Below are 25,487 nucleotides of genomic sequence, written 5' to 3'. Positions count from 1 at the left end.
CAAAAATCAGACTCCAGGGTCTTATTCTTAAAAATTCTGAATTAGATGAGGTCCAGTAATCTTTTTTTTTTTTTTTCCTTTAAAGGAAGTAATTTGCTGTAATTTAGAGGGCCACCCTTGGGGAAATGTTGATCTTAAGGTACCCCTCTGAAGGCTCAAGATTCTAAAGCTGAATACGTTTCAAAATCAGAGAATTTTTTTTTTCACCACCATAAATCAGATAATTATTGAATGTTAGAATGAGAAGAGCCCCAGAGATCATTTAGTCTAAATTTTTCATAGCTAGTGAGCCACAGGGCTGATACTAGAGCACAAGACTTTCTGAAGAACTCCCATTACAGCTCAGCACAGTGGCTAAAAGCCAGCCTGGTGTAAGTTCTGGCTCTGCAACCTGGGTTATGTGACTTGGGCAAGTTACTTATCATTTAGGAACCTCACTTTCCTTATCCGAGGTGATTGTGGGAGTGATGTGAGCTGGTGTGTGTAAGGACTGTTGGCAAGTGACTACACCAGGGTGGTCATGCATAAGTTTCAGATTCTTTCAGGCAGATAATGTGTAGTGGCCAAAGAAAGAATTTTACGGTAGGTGAAGGTGAGCCACATCCCCACCAGCTGACCAGCAGGTTTGAATGAAAAAGCAAGCTGCCACACATATGGGTATTTTTAACTTAACACATATTAGTAAGTCACACACAAAATAGTTTACACAACCTATCCTGTCAGCTCAAAGTCCCAGCTCTGACCTTTCCAGTGATCTCACTAGCCCCTTGCATGTGGTCTCTCAGAGCACACATAGCAACATTCCGGAACAGGATTTCTGTGACCCTTAACAGTCAGCCTCAGGCAACCACAGATCCTCCTAATAGCAGCAGGGCACAAAACCATGTAGGGATGAGCCTCCAGCACAGCCCTGGCGATTTCGGATTCAAGCCACTGGATTTGCTAGATTTGCTAGATTCTTTGTAGCAAGTAGGAAGTGTCTCTATAGTTTTCAGGCAGTCTACTGATCAGTGAGAATTCATTTATTACATGCAAAGTAAGTCAGCAATTTCATCAATAAAAACCTATTTCAGAATTCATTATGCTGATAAGCAAAATCTCTGGTTGACAGAGATACAGATAACAAAAGCATTTGTTGGAGCTGCCTCTGGAGTATTTCCTCTCTGATAAAATAGTAGCTGAACACTTGGGTGAGAATTTTCCATTAGAGCAACTGCGGCCGTTCCTAGTGCTGAACTCTAACCTAATTAGTACACACATACATGATGCCACACAGTGAATGCGAAAGTATTTTCAAGTAAATTACTTCATGTAACAAGCACATAGCACAGTGTTTGCCTATTAAGTACCCAATTACGGTTAGCTGTTAGCATTATTCCTACTACTATTAAAAACATGATGAATAGAGACACAATTAAAAAATAAATAAAATGTATAGAAACTCTGTAATATAAGCTGCATTAATAAAACCTAAATGCAGGTGATCTTATATTACTGCAAATCAAGAATTGTTCACAGTTTGAATTTAGCTCTGGTTCCTACATGGTATCAGAAATTTGGGTTAAAGTTTGATTTAAAAAAAGACAGTAGAAGCTAAAGCCTACATCTCACCTAGCAGGTATAAGGTCATACTTCTCAGACCTTGGATTATGACCCATTAATGAGCTGCAAATCAATTTAATGGGTTTTATCTACCACTTGGATAGAATATGGAATGTATCATATAAAGTAAGAATGAATATTATTTTGTAAAACTTTTACATGCAAGCAGTGCGTACTGGATCACACTGTAAAATATATTTCTAACTGTTGGTTGTGGTTAAAAACATTTGACAGTCTATGGCATAGGAAACATGAAGGAGGAGGAGAAACATGTGGGTATCAGGGCACTGATCTTCCAGATGAACATCCCCTGGCATATCATTAAGATTAATGGTTCTTGAGGGTCAGGGTAATAAAACCAAAGAGTGTTTATTATCTTTAATTTCAGACTTGCTGCCTAGAACCTGGGAACTTCCTAAATTCTTATTACATAAGCCTAGATACGCTAGAAATGATTTTCAGACACCAAATTCAGAATCAAAAGTTCAAAACAAAATAAACCCCAAACCTCTGAAGAACTTAAGTGTACTACTTTGAGAACTTACATTTCTTTCTTTCTTTATATGGATCAGAAAATGGTACAAAATGACAGACACTTCCTCACTTTTCTTCAGCATAGTAGTAAACTCTATTGTGTCTATAATTTCGGTGGCATCTTTAAGAATCTATTAAATTGCAGAGGTCCCCAAACTGCCTTTCCTTACACAACTGTAACTGCAGCAGCAAACTGCAGGACAGAAACATACTTATGGCTATGGCCCACACACAAACTTCTATTTTTTGTCTCTACTCTGGATTTCTATTTCCATTTTAACAGTTTATTGTCAGACAGCACTACGGCTCTTAGTTTGCTAGAAAAGAGTGCAGACAGTGATGCCTCATGAAAGGTAAAGGCTGGTTCATCAAGACTCACTTTAAATAGAATATAGAATATAATTTTTTTTGGCTATTATGTCTTGAAATCTTTTTATTTATTTTTAACTTTTTATTTAAATTCAATTTAGTTAACATATAGTTTATTATTAGTTTCAGGGGTAGAATTTAGTGATTCATCAGTTGCATATAACACCCAGTGCTCATTACATCAATTGCCCTTCTTAATTGCCCATCACCCAATTACCCCATTCTCGCCACCCACCTCCCCTCCAGCAACCCTCAGTTTGTTTCTTATAGTTAAGAGTCTCTTATGGTTTGCCTCCCTCTCTGTTTTACACTGTTGGTGGGAATGCAAACTGGTGCAACCACCTAGAAAACAGTATGGAGTTTCCTCAAAAAGTTAAAAACAGACCTACCCTACAACCCAGCAATTGCACTACTACGTATTTATCCAAAGGATACAAAGTGATCCGAAGGGGCACATGCACCCCAATGTTTATAGCAGCAACATCCACAATAGCCAAACTATGGAAAGAGCCCAGATGTCCATTGACAGATGAATGGATAAAGAAGATGTGGTACACATGCGCGTGCACACAGACACACACACACACACACACACACACAGAGGAATATTACTCAGCCATCAAAAAGAATGAAATCGTGCCATTTGCAGCGATGTGGATGGAACTAGAAGGTATTATGCTAAGTGAAATAAGTCAGTCGGAGAAAGACAAATACTATATGATCTCACTCATATGTGGAATTAAAGAAACAAAACAGATGAACATAGGGGAAGGACAGAATACAACTTTTTGTTATTAAAGAAGGTAGAAGGAATGACTGCCAGTTTATGACTGGGCCACATGGAAATATGTGCTTATGGGAACAATTATAGATATTAAGTATTTTTAAACTGTTTTATAACTAGCGATGTCATCAGAAGTGATTTTCTTTTTTAAACAACTAATAAAATACTTCAAACTCACACTGAGATTGCACATTCACAATATTTTGCAGTGTGAAGCATATTCACAATATAGTGAAGACTTTTGGTCTTCAAAGTGCTTTTGTATCTTATTATCCAATGCAGTTCTAGAAGTGAGGAGGCTGGGAATCCAGTCTCTATTAGTTATATGATAAGCCTGTAAATTTCTTCCAGGCTTTCATTTCTTTGTAGGCAAAATAAGATAATTACTGACCTGCTAATATTCAAGGTTTTCGGGTTATATGATTTAATGAGCTCATCGCTTTAAAAAGCGCTTCCCAATTGTGGGGCAGTTTTATTAAGACAATAGTCTCTATATGCCAAAGAGAGTTACAGATAAGCTTTAGGGGAAAAGAACCACAGAAATGCAAACTTTCCTATTTCAATCCCATTTCCTCTTAAGAAAATAATGCAGATGTTATTAAATGATCTTTTTCAGCCCCAGTTACAGGTAGTTCTGTCACATTCTCAAATAGCTTCCAAGTAAAACTGAAAATAAGATCCTTTGCAAATTCTGTTTCTCTGATGAAACTCTTTGGAGTATGAAGGTATTTTTTAACCTCTTTTGGAAGAAGCAAGAGCCGTATTTCCTTTCCCGTAGTCACGTTATTTACCTAACTTTTCACAAACTCTTTTCTCTTGCACGCATGGCGGGGCAACTGTTATTGTAGAGAACGTAAGTATCAGTCACTGAGCACAGACTCACAGAAAGTTAAGCCTGGGAGGAATGTCATGTGTCGTCTTGCCCAGCTTCTCATTTTGCAGATGAGGAAATTGAGGCCCACAGCAGTTACGTGATCTCTTTCAGCTTTTGGTGAGAGAACTGGAACTTGCATCCAGGCTAGAATCAGGGATGTGTTCTTCCCACTCTTTGCAGAATCCCATGCCTTACCAAAAAGGAATATTCTTTTTGCTTAGCACATAGTTTCTTGTCACAGCTCAGCTGTGTGGCTGCCACCATAGCCTCATAATGAAGGATAACAGTGTGAGGGAATACCTGCCTTGATTGGCCTTTGTACGTGGTGTCTACAAATGGTGAGACATATGGTGGACTTTTAATAAGCGTTGATACTCTAAAATTTCAATAGCATTATTCCAATTCAGACATGCTTTTGGAAAGAAGAAACAACTGAGAATCTCACAGTTGACTGCCAATTGTCAGCTGCCATGTTATGAGAGTGTGTGCTTTCATTGTGCTATTTAAAAACATCACATGGGGCACCTGGGTGGCTCAGTCAGTTAAGCGTCTGCCTTCAGCTCAGGTCATGACCCCAGGGTCCTGGGATTGAGCCCTGCGTCGGGCTCCCTGCTCAGCAGGAAGTCTGCTTCTCCCTCTCCCACCACCCACCTCTGCTTGTGTTCCTTCTCTCACTGTCACTCTCTTTGTCAAATATATAAATAAAAATCTTAAAAAAATAAAAAAATAAAAACATCATAAACGAACATAAACATACACTTAAGGACCTCAAACATCCTGAAACATTCTCTTTCTTGGCATTGTGAGAATGTTTTTTACATGTATCGGAACTCTAGATAAGCAAAGTGATTTGAATACTCAAGAGAAAAGGATAAATAAAATAAAAGTAAAATACTAATTCCACAGAGTGTCTTGGATCCTATCTCTTTCTTGATGAGATCTATTGACTGACTGTGCACTGAACCATTGTGAACCAGGGTGCAAGCTGTTCTTCAGTCTCTGCTATGTAAAATATCTTGTCATTTGATGACACAGATTATTATTATACAAAAATCAGCATCAAACTAGAGAAGAATTTGGGAGAGTTCATGGCTTTTACGGCAATCCACAGCAAGTGATGCTGTCTTGACAAAATATAAAATTACCTCCAACCCTGAGTTGAAGCTCTAGGAGAGCAGCAAACAAGCCCTGTAGTATTGTTTTAGATGAAGCACAGTGATAGCTCCGTGCTTCCTTCAGGCCTCCTCTTTCTTCCTGAACGAACTCCAGGGAATGGCATCATGTCAGGCTTTCCAGATGGATTATGTGAAGCCATAGCTCAATGTCATTTTCAATAGGAAGCCTCATAATTAAAGGTCAAATAGTCACTTCATCTGCAATCCATCAATAGAAAAAGTACTAATACGAAGAACTAATCAATCAATGGCAAATGCACTAATAAAAGCAATGAATCAAATTCAGCATCTGCGTAGATGCAAGTACACTGAAGAGATTGAGACAGGGCAAAAGCACGAACAATAAAATAAATTGAAGTGTGTGTACAAGAGAATATTCAGAAGGCTTCTCAAGCGAGAATTTTCATCTTTGGTTCATTAGTTACCTGGGTACCACTTGGCCTACAATGATTTATTCTTGAATACAAATACTGTATATAATAATGAATGGTATTTCATAAGGCTTACTTAATGTATTCTATTGGAGGTGTTACATGCATGCACATGTGTTTATTGTGTATGTATAAAATCGCTAGAAGAAATATTTTGATAGTGATCTCAAAAGGGTTAGATATTTTTTCTAAATGCCAAATAGATATATTATAATCCATTGTATTTCATCTTTCTGTGAGAGGTGAAAGATAGTAGAACTCTGAGTGATATTATCTGAAATATGTTCCCTCCTTTCTGGAATGTGAATTTTTCACACTCAGTGTGATGTTCTTTCATTTCCATGCAGACAAGAGTTCCCTTAGGATAATTATTGGCCTGTAGCTCAGGCGACTATCATGGCACATCCTCTATACCAGTGATGTCAGGTCACCAGGAGAGGGGAGCATGCTTTGCATTTTGTGAAAATGGATACAGTGCAATTATAGGGCTTGCCAAGGCCATTCTAGTGATGTTGAGCCAAACACCCCTTGCTACAGGTAGAAATAAGGGTGCTGCTGGAACAAGGGCAATCCATGTCACCTCACTGAGATAAGTAGCAAAGAGGTCATATTTATAAAGGCTACCTGGGAGCCTGCAGGAAGGAAGCCAGGTATGATCAAGGCAATGATAGACTAGGCAGGTTGGAAGTAAAATTCCCGAATCTAAGAGCTAAGGAAACTGAAGCCTGGGGATGTCTCAGTGGAAGAGTGAGGACAAGTATTTAGGTCTTGCAATTCTAAGAGTGCTCACGGCTATCATGTTATGAAAATAACTAAGGATTTAGACTCTACGGTTACTTAGATTCCACGCTAGTACCTTATTGGAGGATCTAAGATCTATTTCACGGGAAAACACTGCAGAAACAAAGTACATAAGCAGACAAAAGTCAAGTTAACTCAACCTTTTTTAGCAAAACAGCTACCTCTGACTGGTGTTCAGAGTCCCCGTTTGCCTGAAAATCAGGTTTCAGAAAGTGTCAAGAACAGAATAATATTGCTTTGAGATTAAGAAAAAGAAAAAGACAAAAAAGAAAAAGATCTAATGGGTAGGTATTTTACTTATAGAAAAGGAAAGAATACTGATGGTGCTGCAGTATGCTTCTTGGGTTGAGCAATTTGCTCAACACGGTCAGCTCCAGCACAGAAGAACATCGTAGAGAGACAAAACAGCCATTTCGGTTTTCCAAAAGCAAACCCCTGGGAGTGTCTGGGATTTAAAGGCGCATTGCATCTTAGGTCACGGGCTCATTTGATTTCTGGCTCTGGACACCTGAGGCACCTGGCAGCTCTTGCCTCTGGACCACCTACCTTTATAAGAACCCCTTAGCTTTTAGGAGACCTGGAGCACTAGACATTACAGCAGAGTAACAGCACAGGGGTGGGGGTGGGGTTAGTGCAAGATGATTTCTTTGAAGTCAAAAATTAAACCACACCTATTTCATGAAAATCTAGAGGACAAGGGGTCAGGGGACTGGAACCCTGGAAACAGTAACACAGTCATAACTAATATGGTTACTGATAACTAATAACAACAGCTAGGCGGGCTACAGAATTTAGTCCCTCGCAGTCTACACACAGTGCAATGATTGTATACATTCTGCCGGGTACTGACTACCTATTATGTACAAATACTGTGCTGGGTACTTAACACATTTTATCTTTAATGTTAATAAACTTTATAAAGTGAGGATTATGCTACCCCATTTTACAGATGAGAAAGCTAAGTTTTAGGGAGGTTAAGTGATTTGTCCAGAGTCACAAAGTCAGGATTGGCATGTGGCTTCCAAAGCTCTCTCAACTTCGATTTAATGATATTATGAAGAAAGCCTAACAGAAATACTGCAAGGTACAGACATTCAATACAGTTAACCCTCGAACAACATGGGTTTGAACCACACGGGTCCACTTATATGTGGATCTTTTTTTCGATAAACACGGTACAAGGCTGTAAATCTATTTTCTCTTCCTTATGATTTTCTTAATAACATTTTCTTTTCTCGAACTGATTTTATTGTAAGAACACAGTATATACATATAACATACAAAATATGTGTTAGTTGACTGTTACCAGTAAGCCTCTCATCAATAGAAGGCTATTGGTAGCTAAGTTTTTGGGAAGTCAAAAGTTATATATGGATTTTTGACTATGCAGGGGGGTGGTTCCCCTAAGCCCCAACCTGCATTATTCAAGGGTCAACTAACTGTATGTTGTTTATTCAAATAAGCTGAAGCCCTAGATAGCAAGTGCTCCTTAAAGAGTCTGTCCAATTTCAAAATCATTTTCCAAACTTGGCAAGACTGACAATAGATTCTATCTAAACAAATATGCTTGGGGTTAGTAAAAACATTATGAAATGTCTTTCTTTTTTAGCTTACAGACTGAACTTCTTTAACATGAATAGAGCAATGCCATGATTTTTCATTCTCTTAAGTGAGTCTCATGCCAAAATGTAAAGAAATTTTTAATGCAAGTTTTTACCACAATGTGATGACTACCTCAAGGAGTTTGTGAATGATGTATATTTCAAGAAGTTCCTGATTACTTAATGACTTTTAATGACTAAAAGCATGGATTCAGATTCCTGGACAGGTTATAGGGATAATGCCACTACAATGGGTAAAGCTTAGTAGAAAACAGCAGTTTTCTTCTTGATCTACTTTAGTCCATTAAATAAATACATATTTCACTTTAGGTGCTAATCAGATTAAATTAATGATAACTATGTTGTGTTTCTTTATAGAAATAACATTCTGAAATGAACTTTAATGTCAGTATCAGATTAGAGTAACAATATCTCTACCTTGCTCCAAGCTCCCAAAAAATAAGTTAACATTTTCCAGGGGCAACTCTAGAGCCTTCCAAAGCCAAGTTTTTGCCCATTCCTTTTTAGAAGTTCCCCATCCTTCCCCATCCCTGCCACCCCCTCCCCCGGCTTTTAATGTTCACATTCTACATTGAAACCCTTTTATGAGAATCACAAACATAATTATAAATTAAGCTAAATCCTACACTATTAAATTTAGGCCTTCAAAAATTGGTTCAATCAAATAATGGTATTTAAAAGGAATGACCCATCCTCACCTTGCTTTTTTGTTCTTTATCTAACGGAGTGGACAATACTCCATTCCATTTAATTTGAAAAGTTGCTTAAATTTCAAAATCATAAGATGTAACTGTCTGAGGATAATATAAAGTTGGTTTTTAACTCTGCGAATCACTTACCCAGTGTGAGGGATTTGTGTGTAGAACAGAAAATGATAGCCACAGTGTCTGCTGGTGTGAAACCCGAATTATTCCTAGGGGCAAAAAGAGTGTTTTACAAATACTTGTATAAAAAGCCTACTTAACACATCCTAAATCAAATGTAGTACCTACCTTCATGTTAACATCCTTTTGATCAATCCTGGTGACAGAAGTAATTCTATGCCCAAATGTAGAAAAGTGTCTGAATTTCTTTTTAGAGAATCATTCCTGAGTCATTTATCCATGAAGAAAATGTCTTAAAAATGTGTGGTGGACACCACTTCTCCCCACTTCCCCATGCTCTTCTCCCTATCCCCCATTCCTAACCTCTGGCAACCACCAAGCTGTTCAAAAAATTTTTCATTTCAAAATGTTCTGTGTGTGGAATGATATGGTATGTAACCTTTTGGGATCGGCTTTTTTCCCTCAGCATTGACCCCTAGACATTCATCCAAGTTGCTGTGTGTATCAATAGTTTGTTACTTTTATTGCTAAATAGCATTCCATGATATGTATGTATCATAATTTGTTTAACCATTCACCTATGGAAGGACAGCGGCACTGTATCTAGTTATTGGTTATTAAAAATAAAGTTGCTCTAAAAAAATGTGTGGTGGAGGTCTCTGGCTTTGTGAAAATCATGCAGTGGGGACCTGTGTTAGCAAAGTTACTAGGCTATCACTTGATATTAATTCCAGTGGCTTGAAAGAGTTAATGTATCTCCATAATTGCTTCCCTCAAGAAGCAGCAGACCTTTCTGGCAGCAAACACACCCTTTGGAGGAATACATGGTATGAACAAAGATTTAACATCACATGTTTCAGTAAAAATAACAAGTTTTCATTCCTTGAGCTGTTACTGTGTATCAGATACTCCTCTAAGTTCTATACATTTGAAGAGAACTATCCCATAAGGTAGGCGATACAATATCCCTATGTTATATCAAATACGTTAAGCATTAAAAAAAAACCTCACTTAGCTAAAATCCATTAAGTGTTATGGGGACCAGTACTGGTGAATTTCATATTCAGATTTTCTATTTTAGAACACAAAGATTTAGAGAACCAGGAGCCAAAAGGATTAGAAATGTTGTTGTTGTTGTTGTTAGTGTGCTCGATATGTTAGAAACTATTTCTTCCTACAGAATCAGGATTTGAAGTTACAGTGAGTCTATTCATTCCCTGCCCTGAGTCAGCAAATGGAAAACACTCCAGAACCTGACTCTATTTGTATAATTGTGGATATAACAATCAATCCAATTTTTAAGGATCTCTAAAGAAAGTGATCCCACCGCTTTCCTTAGTAACCTCATCCTCACTATAACTTTCATTGGGAGAAAAATCTTCCCTAAACAGATCCACACATCCTGTTTTCTTTGTTATATATTCACTGGAGGGGAGAAGGGCCTCCTCCTCCTCCTCATCCCCGTGTTAAGAGAATATGAAAATTGCCCTTTGGTCTTCTCTCCTCTGAAAAGTCATGTGTGCTCATGCTTCCTAACCAGTCTTACCTCCTGCTCTTTTTGGATAACAACTTCCCAAACAGTTTTTGGTGTCTCATCTCAATTGAGGATTCTCATGGATATGCATCAGTTGAGTATAATAAGATTGCCTTACTGTTCCCACATTTTATTATCATATTTATACTGTGATATCACTTTTCCTTTTAAACACTGAACTACACGGCTGACATATTCCTTGATCCCTTTGTTCATCATGTATATATATACATATTAGGGAGATTGAGAAAGAAAGAAAAAAAGGGGGTGGGAGGGTTATGGCACCAAAGAAAAGGATTATCTCAAGCTTGGTAAGGAATGCGGGATAATGATGGAGCACACAGAGAATCTTCTTGAAGGAAATAACCATTGAGCTGGCTTTAAAGGACAGGTTTAGACGTGGGTGGGTGTGTATTTCAGGTAAGGGGCAGTGAGACTGATATCTGGGGGTGAAGGGGGCAGTTGGCAAAGAGCAGACTCTTCAGGCTGACTTGAGTGCAGGGGCGCTGGTTTGTGACCAGCAGTGTGGACTTGACAAGACGGGCTGAGGAGGTTGGGAGGACTAACCACCCAGTGCAGTGTAAGAAAGACTGGTGATGATGAGGCTGGGCAGGAAGCAGAAAGCTGTCAGGGCCTGAAGAATCACAGTGAGGGCAGGGATGCTGGTAAGAGACATGAAGACAGAATTAAAGAACTTGTCAAATGTTGACCTCTGTGAAATATTCCCTCCCAGCAGCTTTAGAGCACAGGCTTTGGGGGAAGACCCAGCTGAATTTCAATCCAGACCATCCTTTTACTTATATAGAAAATGGGGATAATACTGCTGATCTCTTAGGGGCCATTGCGAGGATAAATACCATTGTTTGTTAAGAATTTGGCACACAGCAAATGTTTAACACAAGCTAGCTGATCTTTTTATTGTTACTGTTACTTTGAGAGAGGAGGAAGAATGAAAGAAAAACAAGAAGCTTTGGGCACATAGGATTAAGAGCAGTACTAGGGCGTTAATGGAAATAGGGAAGGGAAGGGGAGGCCCAGTGGGGCCTGGGGAGGAGGCCAAGGAGCGAACAGAATTTGTATTAATGAGAGGGTACCGTTTTTTCAAGAACTCTGGTAAAGAGAAGAAAAAGGTCATGGGAATCTGAACGTGACCATGCAGAGATAGTGAAGACCCAGTGTAGAAACAACTGATGAAACCAGGTCCTTAGAGAGGTCAGAGAGGCCCAGGCTGTGGGATTAGCCTGAGAGGGCTTATTTTCTAGTCCGTGAACTGGACACAAAAGAAGACAGGGTGAGTGAAAAATATGGAAAATTTTCAGGTAGAGAATGGGAAAGGAGAGGCAATTTATGTCAGAGATTTTACTTTCTTTGTAAAGCATGAGGCACTTCACTCATCCACAGAGCTGGAGGTAATGCTGAGGCCTGGGAACCTAAGAGATTAGGAAAACTTGAAAGAGGCAGAGTGGGGAGTAGGAAATAGAGTCAATTCACAGTGAGTAAACCCCTTCGACAGGAATGAAGGCCCATCTGTGCTTGCGGAGCACGTGGCATCACAAACTGGCCTAGGTTGAGGCTGTTCTCCAGCCATGCTTGTGGTGTTGGTGACGCTACAAAGGCCTTTGTAGTCTTTTGCTGTCCTTGTTTATAACCCATTGTTGCTGCATCTGGATCATGCAGTTCATTTTTTTTCCTCAAGAGTCTGGCAACACACTTCTCCTTTAGTGAACTTTGTTCTGCTTGATACCTTGCTCTTTTCCAGGCTGTAGCACATTTCGTGTGTCAAAATCTCTCTGGCCGAGAAGGCTCTGATTTAATCTGGCCTTGGCTGTCATGGGTCAGAGCAGCACTTACAGTGCGGCTAAGAAGGATATCTGCCAGCCCTGCTTCCTCGTCCCGTTTCAGGTAAGGTGGCTGAAGCTAGGCCTGCGCGGGGAAGTTTCCAGCCCGATCTGCGTTGGAACAGTGCCCTACGGTCTACTGACACAGGGTACATCAGTGGGGAGGGAGTATCAGCACATAAAAATGGACCACTAAAGGTTAAAACAATATTCTCCCTAAATCCTCCATCTGTAGAGAAACAGATTGCTCCATAACCTGGGCCGTGGGGAAAGCCAATAGAGCAAATGCTCACTGAGGCCTCTGTTCACGAAGAGTATGGTGCTGATGAATCACCACAGCAGGAAACACTGAGCATTCTTCTAAGCCCTCTACTCCCAGTATTTCCTTCTTCTTGGAACAGCCTTATAAGCCCGAGGGTACTACTACTGCTTGCTTCTTCCGAAAAGGGAACTTGAAGCACAACAAGGGTAAACAACTTCTCTCAAGTCACACTCCGCCAGTAAGTAGGCTGCCCCAAATTGGAGACAAGCCTGCTTTCTGAGAAGGAAATTAAGAAAACGAAAACCAAAACCAAAACACCGCCACACACTTTAGTGGATGTGAGCCGCTACCTTGGTAAGGTAGGTAACCTTCCTTCGGCCATGCTCTGTCAAGCGGTGGCCTAAGGGCAGAAAGTCATGACAACACCCAGAAAAAGGACGCATCCTGTGCATTATATTTAAATGGTAATGACTATAATTATTTTCAGGGATTAACGTCTCTATTGTGTCTGTTCACACTCTTGAAAGGAATCACATTACTATTTATTTTCTAACTCTACCTTATCTCTTTTTAATATCGATTTTCTTTTTATCCTGTTTTTATAATTCTTTTGATCACTTTGGCTCCCCTTGAGATGTTTATTTCCTTTTCTTCCCAACTGGTCTTTTTATGCTCTTTTACAAAGCTTTCAATCAGTGTTTTCCACATAATATTTATCTTGCCTTTCTCTGCAGTATTCACAAAGGAAAACATGTCAGAAGGTTTTACTAGTAGAATCACAGAATGTGGAGCAGAAAAGGTCCTCTGAGAGAGTTCCATCTAAGCCCACTGTTTTCAGAGGAGGAAACTTCCATGTGAAATACTTTCTTTTGTTAACCTCTGTACCTGTGTTTTGTCTTTACTTAATTTTAGGAGAAGCCCTCATCTGTCATTAGCTGTGTGCCATTAAACAAGTTACCCAGAGCTCTGTGGCTTAGTTGCCTCATGTCTGAAATGGTAAGACTTACCATTAATACTAATACCTGCCTTCTTCCCCTCCCTCCCTCGCTCCCTCTCACCACCTCCTTCCCTCCCGGGGCTACAATGAGCAGCCGATTGAGACATCTGATTAAAAATGTACTGAGACAGGGATGAAAACACCTATACAAATATTCAAAATTTGTTTTCTTCTTTTTTTCTTTCTCAATAGTTTCTTTTGTCACTCCAGTGATACTCTGGGTTTCTATTACTCTAGTTATCAGCTTTCCAAACTGTCTTTTATGTATTTTTTAAAGGCTCACAATTACTGCTTTCTTTTTCTTAACCTTTTCAACACTTTATTTTAACTCTGACAGCTTCCCCAGGTTGCAGACTGTGGACAGGGTACTCTGGACAACTGACTCTTGGTTTGATGAATCAGCTCGTCTCCTAGCATCTGTGACAGTGTAACATCAAAGAGAATGTACTACGAAGCTAGAAATGCTAATTTCCTCTCTTCCATCATTAGTTTGTGCAATAATATAGATAAACTGTTTTGGTATAATAAATATTTGACAGTTGCTAACATTTATTGAGCACTTAATATATGCTAGGGTTGTGATGAGGACTTTCTGTGCATACTATTCATTTCACCAAATGACTCTATGAGGTAGGTCCTATTACTATCTCCATTTTATAAATGAGGAATGACAAAAGTCACAAAGTTATTAAGTAGGATTGAAACTCATGTCTGTCTGACTCTAGAATTGGAATTTTTAACCCTGACATTATTCTGTCGACACATAAGGACACAGAGTAGTAACTCTAAAATGTATTTTAAATACTCAAAGTAGTAGTTCACATGCCAGACACTAGAAAGCTAACACATCAGGTCAGTAGATCCAAGAAATGTTAACCAGGTAAGAGGAGTGTTGTAGGAAAGTTGAATTTTCTCAGCTCGTCTCTCCTGGTTTATGCTAAACTTCCATCATCAGGGGTCACTGGCATACTGTATAAAAAAAGAAAGACTGATTTCCACGCTGAGGTTTTTGTCTCTTGATATCTGGACGGGTTTTAGATTTAATGAATCGGTAAGAAAAAGATGAAAAACAAACCATAGGCCAATTTCACTAATTTTAAGTAGAAAGAAACAAAAAATAGGAAGAGAAAATGAAACTCAGCAGAGTATAAACCAATGGGTCCTAGTTCACACTCTTGGTGTCTTTGACTAATTTGTTTGTGTGAGTGAACTTGAAGAATCCAGTTAAATACTCTCTACAGATTCCCTAACCAAAACAAGCACTTAGGAATTTTAAAAGTAACTGAATTAGTTTAGTGCAGTGGAAGAAGTGTGGGCAAATGTCAAATGGAAATGGATTTCAATTCCACATGTACTCTTTGCCATCTGTTATTAAACTACTAAAATCTGATTTTAGGCAAGCTATTAAACTAAACTACTCTAAGTACAGGTCCTCATCAGCCAAACAGCAACAAAAAGGTATCGTATCATAGTCTTTGTTGTCAGACTTTCATGAAAGAACATACATATAGTCCCTAGCACAGTGCCTGCCACAGAGCCTGGCTCCGTAAACATATCTTTTATTGCTCCAATAAAATCCTTAGTTAGGCACAAATGAGGTCTCTCATAGTTAAAAAAACAAAACAAACAAAACAAACAACCATCTTCTGAATTTTGTTCAATTGAAAAATTCCTGATTTTTAATGGCACATTTTGGGGAGGGGCATGATTATAGCCACTCCTTATTCTGCTGTTTATCAAAGAATGTGCATGTCTGACCATTGGTTGAACAAGTTCAAAATGCAAGAGAACTTCGTTGAATAAAAGGGCCTTAAGATCTCAAGGCCTTGGGCGCCTGGGTGGCTCAGATGGTTAAGCGTCTGCCTTCGGCTCAGGTCATGATCTCAGGGTCCTGGGATCAAGTCCCGCATCGGGCTCCCGGCTCGCAGGGAGTCTGCTTCTCCCTCTGACCCTACCCCCTCTCATGCTCTCTCTCTCATTCTCGCTCTCTCAAATGAATAAATAAATCTTTAAAAAAAAAAAGATCTCAAGGCCTTCTGCAAATCCAGTCTACTCCACACTGAAAATTCTCACTTTTAATTCAACCAGTTGTGACAGCATCCCGGCCCCACCCCTCCTTCAGCCATTCCAGCAGCGGCCATTCTGTGCTTTTCAGCACGCTTTTAGTCACTGACCGGACATCTGCATCCTACCCAGTCTGACAGGATAGGAGGAGTGGCTCTGATATGACTTCTGCCCCAAGGACCAGCACACAAACAGCCGGTGAAAGGCAAACATCTTTTCTAGGGTGACATAACAAACCGTTTACAAAAAGAACTTTAAAATAGCTCCGATTCCTACACTACCCATTTAAGTCACATTTTCTCGGTGTCTTAATGGCTCCAGGCTTCCCTCTTACTTTATAAATCACAACCACAAGCCAGAGAAAATGGTTCACATTACACCAATCAATAAATTTCTATTGACTGCTGACAATCAGCCTCATGCTATGCCAAGTGCTGTAAGGGCCAAGTGCTGAACACGAGGCCTGAACAACTCGGCCACTGTTTCGATCTCAAAAACAACCTGGACCAGGCCGTCTGCGTGGCGCGGTCGGTTAAGCGTCCAACCCCTGGTTTTAGCGCAGGTCATGATCTCGAGGTCCTGAGATCCAGCCCTGCATCAGGTTCTGTGCTAAGCGTGGAGCCTGCTTCAGATTCTGTCTCCCTGTCCCTCCCCACCGCTCGCGTGTGCATGTGCACACTCTCTCTCCAAACAAAAACAAAAACTAAAACAAAAACCCTGGGCCTTTTCCCTTGTGGCAACTCACTGCCATCACCTGGCAATCTGGCCTAAGCCTGCCTTTCTAGTTACTGTTATTATTTTTTAATCTTTTTCTGCTCCTATTGTCCCACTGTGTGTGTGTGTGTGTGTGTGTGTGTGTTCCACACTTGCATTATTGGGTTTTTTCCCCACCAAGAAGCTCCTCTCTGCATCTCGGTTTGCTGGTCTGCTGAAATAATTAGCCATTCTTTATAACTCATGTCAAATCCCATCTCTTCCACGAAGCCTTGCTCTACCACTCTCTCTGGAAGTGCTTTTTCCTTTGAATTGACTACAGGTTGGCTTACTGTCCACTGAGAGGACACTTAGTTATCAGACATATATCTAGTCTACAAACTCATGCAAGGTCAGAATCATCTCTTCTTTGTAGTCCTCACTGTGGTAACTTCCTCATACCGAAGGCTTAATACCGGTTGAATGTACAATACTGGTGGAAGAAGCTGCATTAGAGGTGAGCCTTTAAGAACAGGAAAGATGAACTAGGGCACAGAGACCAATTTAATGAGGATAGCCTAAGCAAGGAACAGAAATGAGAATGCATGAGGTTCCTCCAGGGAACGGCAAAGATTTTCCCCTTAATCTAAAGCTTAGACAGCATGAATGCTGTGGTTCACTTAGCCCCCCAAAATGAACTTCATTCTACAGGAACCCTTGAAGATCTCTGATAAGAGCTATTAGGAATCTATTGTGATAAGAGACTATTATGAGAACTTTGAGTTATTGGAAGTAGTATGAAATGCATAAGAAAAATTCATTTTAGAAATGAAGATACTTGTAAGATATCCACTGCAACAGTCCAGGGAGAAAAGAGGCAACAAGAGCCTGAATTAGGGAAGTAGCTTTGGGAGCACAAAAAATACTACAGAGGCAGGACCAAGACATTTTAAAAATAATGATTCCAGTCTGAGTAACCATGTGGATGGTGATTCCATTAACAATAAAGAAATGAGAGAGAAAGAGGAAGTATTGGGGAAAAAATTTAATTCCATCTTGAGACTGAGGTCTTCTTAAGACAGGTGAAGATATCTAAATAGTTAGTGATAAATAGTGCTGGAACTCAGGAAAAACATTGGAATGGAAGGTCTAGGCTTGAAAATCATCAGCAGGAAGCTGCCAGCTCGAGCCAGCAGAATGGAGGAGGAGGCCACCCAAGCACATGATGCAAGCAGATGACACAAGGGCCACGGACAAACCCTTTGGGAATGTCTACAACCTGAGGGTGGCAGGAGCAAGATGGAATGGTCAGGAGACTGGAGAAACACTAGAATAGCATAGTGGCATAGAAGCCAAGTACACAGCACGATTCGTCATTTAGAAAACTAACAACCATAAGAGCTACCGTACCACTTACCTTGTTGAAAAGAGGAAGGTTAAAAGCATAAAACTCAGCTGAATAGAAAATACTGAAAGAAAAAAGATCGAATCTAAATTAGGGGTATAAAAATATCTGTAGCGTAGTTACTGGTATGCTTAGTTTTATCTTCAACTTATGGGATAGCAAGTAGGAAAACAGACACACATTGCTAAACCAATAGAATCACTAAAGTTAGTGGGACTGAACTTGTTCTTATGGAAGATATCCCCAGGCATCTGGTATGATGTCTACTACTCTGCAAATCTAAAACCCTCCTTGATTTGAGACTTGGTTATTTAATTTGTTCAATTTAGAAAGAGTTGGTTTATGCTATGGGTATTCACAGCAAATAGCATGACTGCAGTAGGCATCTAATACATATTTTGGAATAAGTCATGTTGATTTTAATAACAAAAGATTCTTAGGCATTATAATTACAAAGTCGTCTTTGGTATTACAGGATAAATGGAACAAAAGGCTGATACTTGATCCTTTCAGTTTACTTGCATTTCATAGTTTGCCACTTCTTAAACTGAAATGGTACTACCTTGGGTGTATTTTAATAGAAAAGATGATGTAAATATCCACCTTTTCACTAACTCAGCCAATTATTAAACTTTGAAAATGACAGTATTTAGTAAATAAATCCTACTTTGAACTCACAATAAAGGGTAAGATTAGCTCAAAGTTATAGTAAAATAAATTGGCAAAAAAGTGCTCAATCTAACATTTGAATGTGACAGATCCCATGGCTTCTTTCATCTGGCATCAACTATTATAAATCAAACATAAAAAACAAAGGACATTAAATCATAAATACATAACTGATGTCTTCTTAAAGAACAGACACACATGTTAAAGTCACTGAGCACATATAAGATGAAGCTCAGTATTCTTTTCTAATCAAATTAACATTCAAAATGAACTTAGGGGACACAAATTGCTACGCTTTGCTCCTGAGGAGACTGAGGGGATAGCAAGAATGTTCCCTCTTCCAACTTACTTATGAACAGTATGAGAATAAGGCTGAATTTATCCAGGTCAATATTTGGGTTAGAGAACGTGTCGCAGAAGGTGGTGTAGATGATCATGAGGAGCACGCTGCTGCTGATAGCACCAAAAGGCGGTTTCTTTCTTTCAAGCCAATCCTTGATGTATCTTCGGACAATCTGAAATACAGAGATCAACAGGTTGCCTCTTTTCGAAGATGCAGAGAGTTGAGTTGGGCATCGCAAAGTGATTCTGACAGCAGAAAGACATAAAGGAAAGAGAATAATTTGGATGAAGGCCACAGTGGATTTCAAAGCTTCCCTGCCACACCACTCTTCTTCTGGGGGATTTAACATTTGTAGTTAACTTCCACTGGTGTCCATAATGACAGTATATTTTCAACTGCATTCAAATCCATCCTTAATCATGCCAAATGCTCTTTGCTAGCTGTCACTGAGACGTGCCCATTAAGCCTCCCCAAAGTTTATCTCCTCTGCTGATCCTAATGGATGTGTGTAATTATCACAGTCCCCTTTGCCTCAATAGACAATTCCAAGTGCAACTTTGGGAATCTTAAAAATCTGACATCTTCAAGAATTTCAAGACAGTAGATAATCGAAAGTGATCCATGGAACATATTAATATTTAAAATGCAAGCAAAGCACCAGAAGTTTTTAATTAAATTATAACTCATGCTTGAAAAGCAAAAGTGCATGTGTTGTGGGAGTTTAAATAATTCAAACTCTGAATATCTAGAGTTTTTGTGAATCCAAAGACAAATGCCATTTGCATGCTTTTAGAATTCTAGAATTAACACTTAAAAATGAATAAACCTGTCCTAACTCTCCTACAAAAGGATGAGTGAATAAAGTTATACAGCAATCCTCTCTTCTTTAAAAATCAAATCAGATATTTAAAATCAGGACAGGTTGATTTTGGTGATAACTTTTGCTTGGATATAAAAGTGAACCGCTCCTACTTAAAACCTTACACTTTTGAAAGAAGCCGAACAAACCCTGTAATAAGGACTGTGGTTGAGACATATTAAGTTTTGAGTCACTCATTATCCTGCATAATTGAACATGAGATTTCACAACAGGCTGAATTACCATGACCCATTAGCAATAATGAGGTCAGGGAACTTCTCCTGACAAGGCTGATGGGGTTCTGTCATCTTCTACTCTGTGGCTAAAAAGGTTTAATTCGCAATGGAGCATGCCTTCACAGATACTCAAGAACAAAGTAAACTACTCTCAAGAGAACATTTGAACAAATGGCTATTAGATCAACTTCATCCATTCTCAAGGACTCAGTAAGTGAAACTCTAGTATTAATAAAGGAAATACTGGCAGAAAGCTGACAAGTTGGTACAAAGTACAGGAATAACACCTTGAAGGCTGGGTGGGCTGGGAATGAAAGAGAAACAGTGCTTTTTATATATGTAGACAAACAGTGGTTAAATATTTAAAAAAAAAAAAGACCCTGTAATTAAAATTACAGCTGGATTTATAAAAAAAACTTATGGTTTTTCTTTTTGTAGATGTGATCCCAAATCATAGTAATTTATTTTATTCATTTCTTTCTTTAAGGTTAAAATGAACTAAGGGATAGGGATGCCTGGCTGGCTCAGTCGGTAGAGCATGGGACTCTTGATCTCAGGGTTATGGGTTCAAGCGCCACGCTGGGCACAGAGATTACTTAAGAAAACTGCAGTAAGGTAGAGAAAAGTAAGAGCAGTTCTGCCACACAATGTTATTGGGCTGATGCATTAGAACACAAATTTTGGATAATAGTGCTTGAGGTACCCAGATGGCCCCATGTTCAGGTATGTCCCCGTGGGAGTAATTGCTTACTAGAAGGCTACAGAGAGACTTCATTTAAGAGGTTATTTCATAATCTATTATGTTTGGTAGCATAAAACTAGTAGTTGCCCAAATTTAAGACAACTCAACTCCTTAAGGAAATAAAATAAATGGAAGTTACACAGAGTTATTGAAATTGATGCTGTCCTCCAATCGTGTTTTAATATACAATGATTAAAGACACAAAAGTCCTTTCTCTGCAAATAGTTTATAGAATGTAGGATACCAATTCCCAAAGTAGAGTGTCGTCTTCTACCAACAGTGACCCCACTGACAAAATAATCAGATAAATATGAATGAGGTATAACTGAAAGTCAAAGCCATTTTAAAAACCAAGACAAATCTCTAATCATCAATCTACTTTATAAGCTGCAATTTGACATAGTTGACCTAATTACCTCTTTGTTCAGTACGAAGTACTCAGAGTCTCAGAGTATAGAAGGACTCTTTCAATATGGCAGGAAACATGGACTCCTAAGTCCTGCATCCTCTTAGCCAAAATGTCTTTCTTCTAAACACATCAATGTGTTAATGCTGGATACTTAATCTTGATAAAGAAAACAACTAGAAAGTTGGAAATTGGACAGACCCAAAAGCGAAGCAATAACCCGAGGGGAAAACAGATCGTCTTTCACTGTTTTTAGTCTTGTAGTGATGTTTGTCTGTGTTTTCTAAGCAAACCATTTTATAGCTTTGCCAGGCCCCATAGAGCTTTTCTATCTGCTTCTAAAATTAAATTCACAAAGCAGCTGCTTTTGCAACAGTGTAGCAAGAAAAGTGTTAAAATCTTTCATAAACTACTGGGTGAAGTCACATTGATATGCTTTAAAGATACGCTGTGGATATAAACGTCAGGAAACCTCATCTTCTCTTCATTCAGCCACTAACACTTCAATACAATCATCCTCCATTTGTCAAGAATCTATGTCATTTTAAAATTCTCCAAATTTCTTTGCCTTGTAGAAACATTTAATAACCTTATAGGAAACAAGCCTTTGCTGGCGATAGCAACCCAACCTGATATAGACACCTCAGAATTCCCTCTTCGGGGGTGGGGGGGGGGACAGTCAAGATGAGGTGGGAAAAAGCATCTTGATAAGGTGGCCAGCTGTAGCTTTCTTCAGGATCTATACTAATTCATTTGCACTCATAGCTCACAGAAAGTTAGGCATTCAACATTAGATGACAAATCCTCGTTGACTTGCTGTTCCCCATGGAGTGGGAAGGAAAAACATCTTCCTCAGGAAGCTCTTTATTGTCTCACTTTCTTCATTTTGATTTTCTCTATTTTAAATTAAACACCAGGAGAGCTTAGAAGGGAAACTTAGACTTGAATCCCAGTACTTTTAATAAGCTGAGCCACATATCAATTACTGTATGACCTCCACGCTGGAAACCTGAGAAAATATGTCTTAGGTGAGGAATGTTTATATACTGAGATAACTGAGAAATGTAATATCCATCATTTTAGTTTTCTCCAATTTTTTTCTGGGGCATTTTCTTGCTTTTTTTCCTTCTACTCTGTCTTTATATTTATAAATTGATTTTTGAGTGGGGATATGTGATGGATAATTTTTCATATTAAGTCTGAATTTTAAAGATTTATTTTTCTTCAAGGTGACTTCAGATTGTTTCTTCAAGTTTTATCTTCTATTCCACTGAATCCATATATTTTCATAAAGTGTTTGCTTTTTCTTTAATAGTCTGTTGAAATGTATAGCCAGGGATACGAAATCAAATCCAATGTATATAACACTTTTCTTTAAAAATATTTTTATTAAATATTGAGTAGATTCAAAATAATATCCAAAAAGTATAAACAGTAAAAATACATGGGATACAGTAAACACCCATCATCTACTAAAGTATTACTTAAATTGTCTGCAGATATTATCCTGCTCAGTTTATAGTTTAAAACAAAGGCACAGAGAGCCCAAACAACTGGCATAAAATGTTAAAAAGTCATTGAGGAGGGTTGGGGGTATGAGCAAGGAATATGACCTCTACCTCCTGAGGCAACAGAGCATCATGGTTAAAGGTATGGACTTTGGAGCTTCTTTCTTTGTAATCTTGGGCAAATCCTTAACTTTCCTGTGCCTCATCTGTAAAATGGATCCAGTAGTAGTCATAGGAAGATTAAGTTATTAAATAAATATAAAATGCTTTAGAACCAGGGCCTGTACATGGTGAATAATGGCTATTCTTATTTCCAAGTCCTGATTTGGTGATGTTTCTATCACACACTGTTTACCAGGATATCCCATGGCATGATGCAACAGCGCCTTTTCTCTCAGAGCACTTCAAGTGAAGCAATGAAAATAGTTCATATCGAATATAATTTTATAAATGCAAAATCTTGCCAGCATTAATAACATTATCTTCAGCTTTAGCTTAAGACTGTTTAATATGAAAAGCCAACCTCAAAAATTTACAGAAAAAAGGTAGGCCTTAGCACGCTGTTTTTAAAAAAATATTTTTCAAAGGTGGTAGAAGTTCTAGTTTGTTAACATTTATTCTTACATCTCTCAATATAATGAGTGAAATAAGTAATTATCACAAGGATTTAGATGTATCGAAGGGTTTATCAGGAAAAAAAGAAATATTACAATAACACATGTTTTGTTTCTTTCTAGAACTGGCAGATGATGCAATCTCTCAACCATCTATGGAAAGACTTACTTCACACCATCACAGCATCTTTGAGCTCGAAGATATGAGACTCATTGTTCTACAAATGAGGCAAGTGAGGGCTAGAAGTTGTGTGTATAGTCAGGCAGTGGCAGAAATCAAACTAGACCCTACATCACATTGCAGCCAGTCAATAATGAGTCCAACCAGAAAGAAGTACTGTATGGGGAAAACACAGAAAAATAAAATAAAATGAACTCTCAGAAACATAAGTAAAAAATTAAATAATGAAGCTTTATTATGACTAGAAGATTAAGGAAAATATTTTCAACTCTTCCTTCCTGGTCTTTTTCTTCTCCTTCTAGTTCCCATTGTTTATTTAAAAGGTAATGATAAAATCCCCTTTTAAAAGATATACACACAAATCTAGAGAAATATTTATTTTCATAATGTGCCACCTCTAGTTACAATCGAGAGATAAGACTACCTTGCCTGGGCTCCTTCCCCTGAAGTAGTACACATGAGTACTTCTAACAAGGTCCTCAGAGATCACATAACAAAGTTTAGGTAGGTCGACTGATTACATACGAATACAGAGAGAAAAGAGCAGAAAAGGTCCCTGGTATCATAGAGCTTATATTCTCGTTTAAGAAGATAAATAGGAAAAACGACAAACAAATCAACAAGAGGAAGATCACGACCCTGAGTAGAGGTTTAAACTGGATGATATGACACTGACTATTGGGCAGCCACTGGAGGAGGGGTAAGGAAGGTCTTTCCGAGAAGGTGAAAGGTGAGGTGTTCCAAGCAGAAGGAACAGCTGGTACAAAGTTTTTAAGGCAGGATCAAAGCTGGCATGTTTGCGAAACAGAAGCAAAGTCAGGGAGACCCAAGTGCAATGGGCAAGTGGGAAAGTATTAGGGTAAGTAAAAGAGACCTGAAAATACAAGACAGGGTAAAATAATCTTCTAAGGAAGTACAGTAGGATTTCTAGGAAGTGTTAAGTGACATTTTAAATTTGGGGTCATAAATTTGAAACAAGATGAGACCAATTAGGTGTTTCTCTCTAGTAAAGCTGGAGATCTAGGTAAAATAGCTACTGGGGGCTCCATGAGGGTAAATTTGAAGTTTTTTTCAGCCAATCTTTTTATACAGCTCACACTCTACTTTTTTTTTTTTTTTTTTTTTTTTATTTGACAGAGAGAGAGACACAGCGAGAGAGGGAACACAAGCAGAGGGAATGGGAGAGGGAGAAGCCCCGCCGAGCAGGGAGCCGGATGCGGGGCTCGATCCCAGGACCCTGGGACCATGACCTGAGCTGAAGGCAGACGCTTAACGACTGAGCCACCCAGGCCCGCCTCACACCCTACTTTTGAGTAAACTACTAAATATACTAATCGTCTCTGCTTCTCAGAAGATCCCAGATCAATTATAATCGCTCCTGATGAATATTATGAATCAAGTACCATGCGAGAACTGGTATTTAGTCTAGAACGGGGGAGTCAGAGCAGGTTGACTGCACACCAGAGGGTATCTTTGTACTGAGTCTTAAGGAATGAGTAGGAGTTTGCCGGCAGGAAAGGCGCAAACCTCAAACTGAAAGGCAGGGGGCAGTGAAGGGGCATGGCCAGGTGAGGGAGTGGTGCGCAAGAGGCCTGGCACAGGAGGTGCCGTTAGGGAGGGGATGGTGGGAGGTGACACTGAAGCAGCAGGGTGGGGCTAGACTGTGAAGGGCTTTGTGGGCCACACAAGGAATGGGCGGGGGTGGGGGGGGGCACTTTTAAGGGGAAGAACAACATTTGATTTTTCTTAGGGCTTTCCTGGAGGCAGTGAAGACATTGGCTAGGAATGAGAAGAGGCTCACAGCAGAGAGATTGGAAGTACAGTAATTTAGACGAGAGATGACTAAGTTGTGGCATCCTCTATGGTGGTGTGGATGAGGTCGCAGATACCAGATGTGAAGGACTTCTGCAGCAGAAACGGAGGCATTTAGTGATCGCCTGGATGTAAGGGAGTGAGGATGTACAGAAAAAGAGGAGGCAGGTGGTTTCTAAAGGTGGAGACACAGGGCTGTGATTATTAATTCCTAAGACTAGAATACAGGAGGTGGGCAGGTAGATGCAAATACGTTTTCCTCTTTGAAAAAAGCCATTAAAGGACTTTGGTACTGGAAGAATTTTTTA

At 39.2% G+C, this 25,487-nt stretch overlaps 1 protein-coding gene and 1 long non-coding RNA gene across 5 annotated transcripts in view; one reads left to right on the top strand and one right to left on the bottom strand.

Annotated features, from left to right (window-relative positions):
- SLC10A7 (solute carrier family 10 member 7) overlaps positions 1–25,487 on the bottom strand; it is a 250,575-nt gene that overhangs the window by 21,305 nt on the left and 203,783 nt on the right. For all 4 annotated transcript variants that reach the window (XM_081811798.1, XM_081811800.1, XM_081811799.1 and 1 more), the window contains 3 exons: positions 18,828–18,993; positions 17,822–17,873; positions 9,032–9,105 (listed from right to left, as the gene is read on the bottom strand). In XM_081811798.1, coding sequence (XP_081667924.1) covers positions 9,032–9,105; positions 17,822–17,873; positions 18,828–18,993 — 292 coding nt within the window. The remainder of the gene's footprint in view (positions 1–9,031; positions 9,106–17,821; positions 17,874–18,827; positions 18,994–25,487) is intronic.
- LOC115943461 (uncharacterized) lies at positions 12,628–14,159 on the top strand. The gene is made up of 3 exons (XR_004078040.2): positions 12,628–13,009; positions 13,563–13,646; positions 13,985–14,159. It is a non-coding gene; the product is annotated as an uncharacterized LOC115943461 (long non-coding RNA).

This window comes from Leptonychotes weddellii, chromosome 2, assembly GCF_054177405.1.
Source record: "Leptonychotes weddellii isolate Sample4059 chromosome 2, ASM5417740v2, whole genome shotgun sequence".
NCBI lineage: Eukaryota > Metazoa > Chordata > Mammalia > Carnivora > Phocidae > Leptonychotes > Leptonychotes weddellii.
Note: the sequence above shows the minus strand (reverse complement) of the source record. Positions and strands in the feature narration are given on the sequence as shown.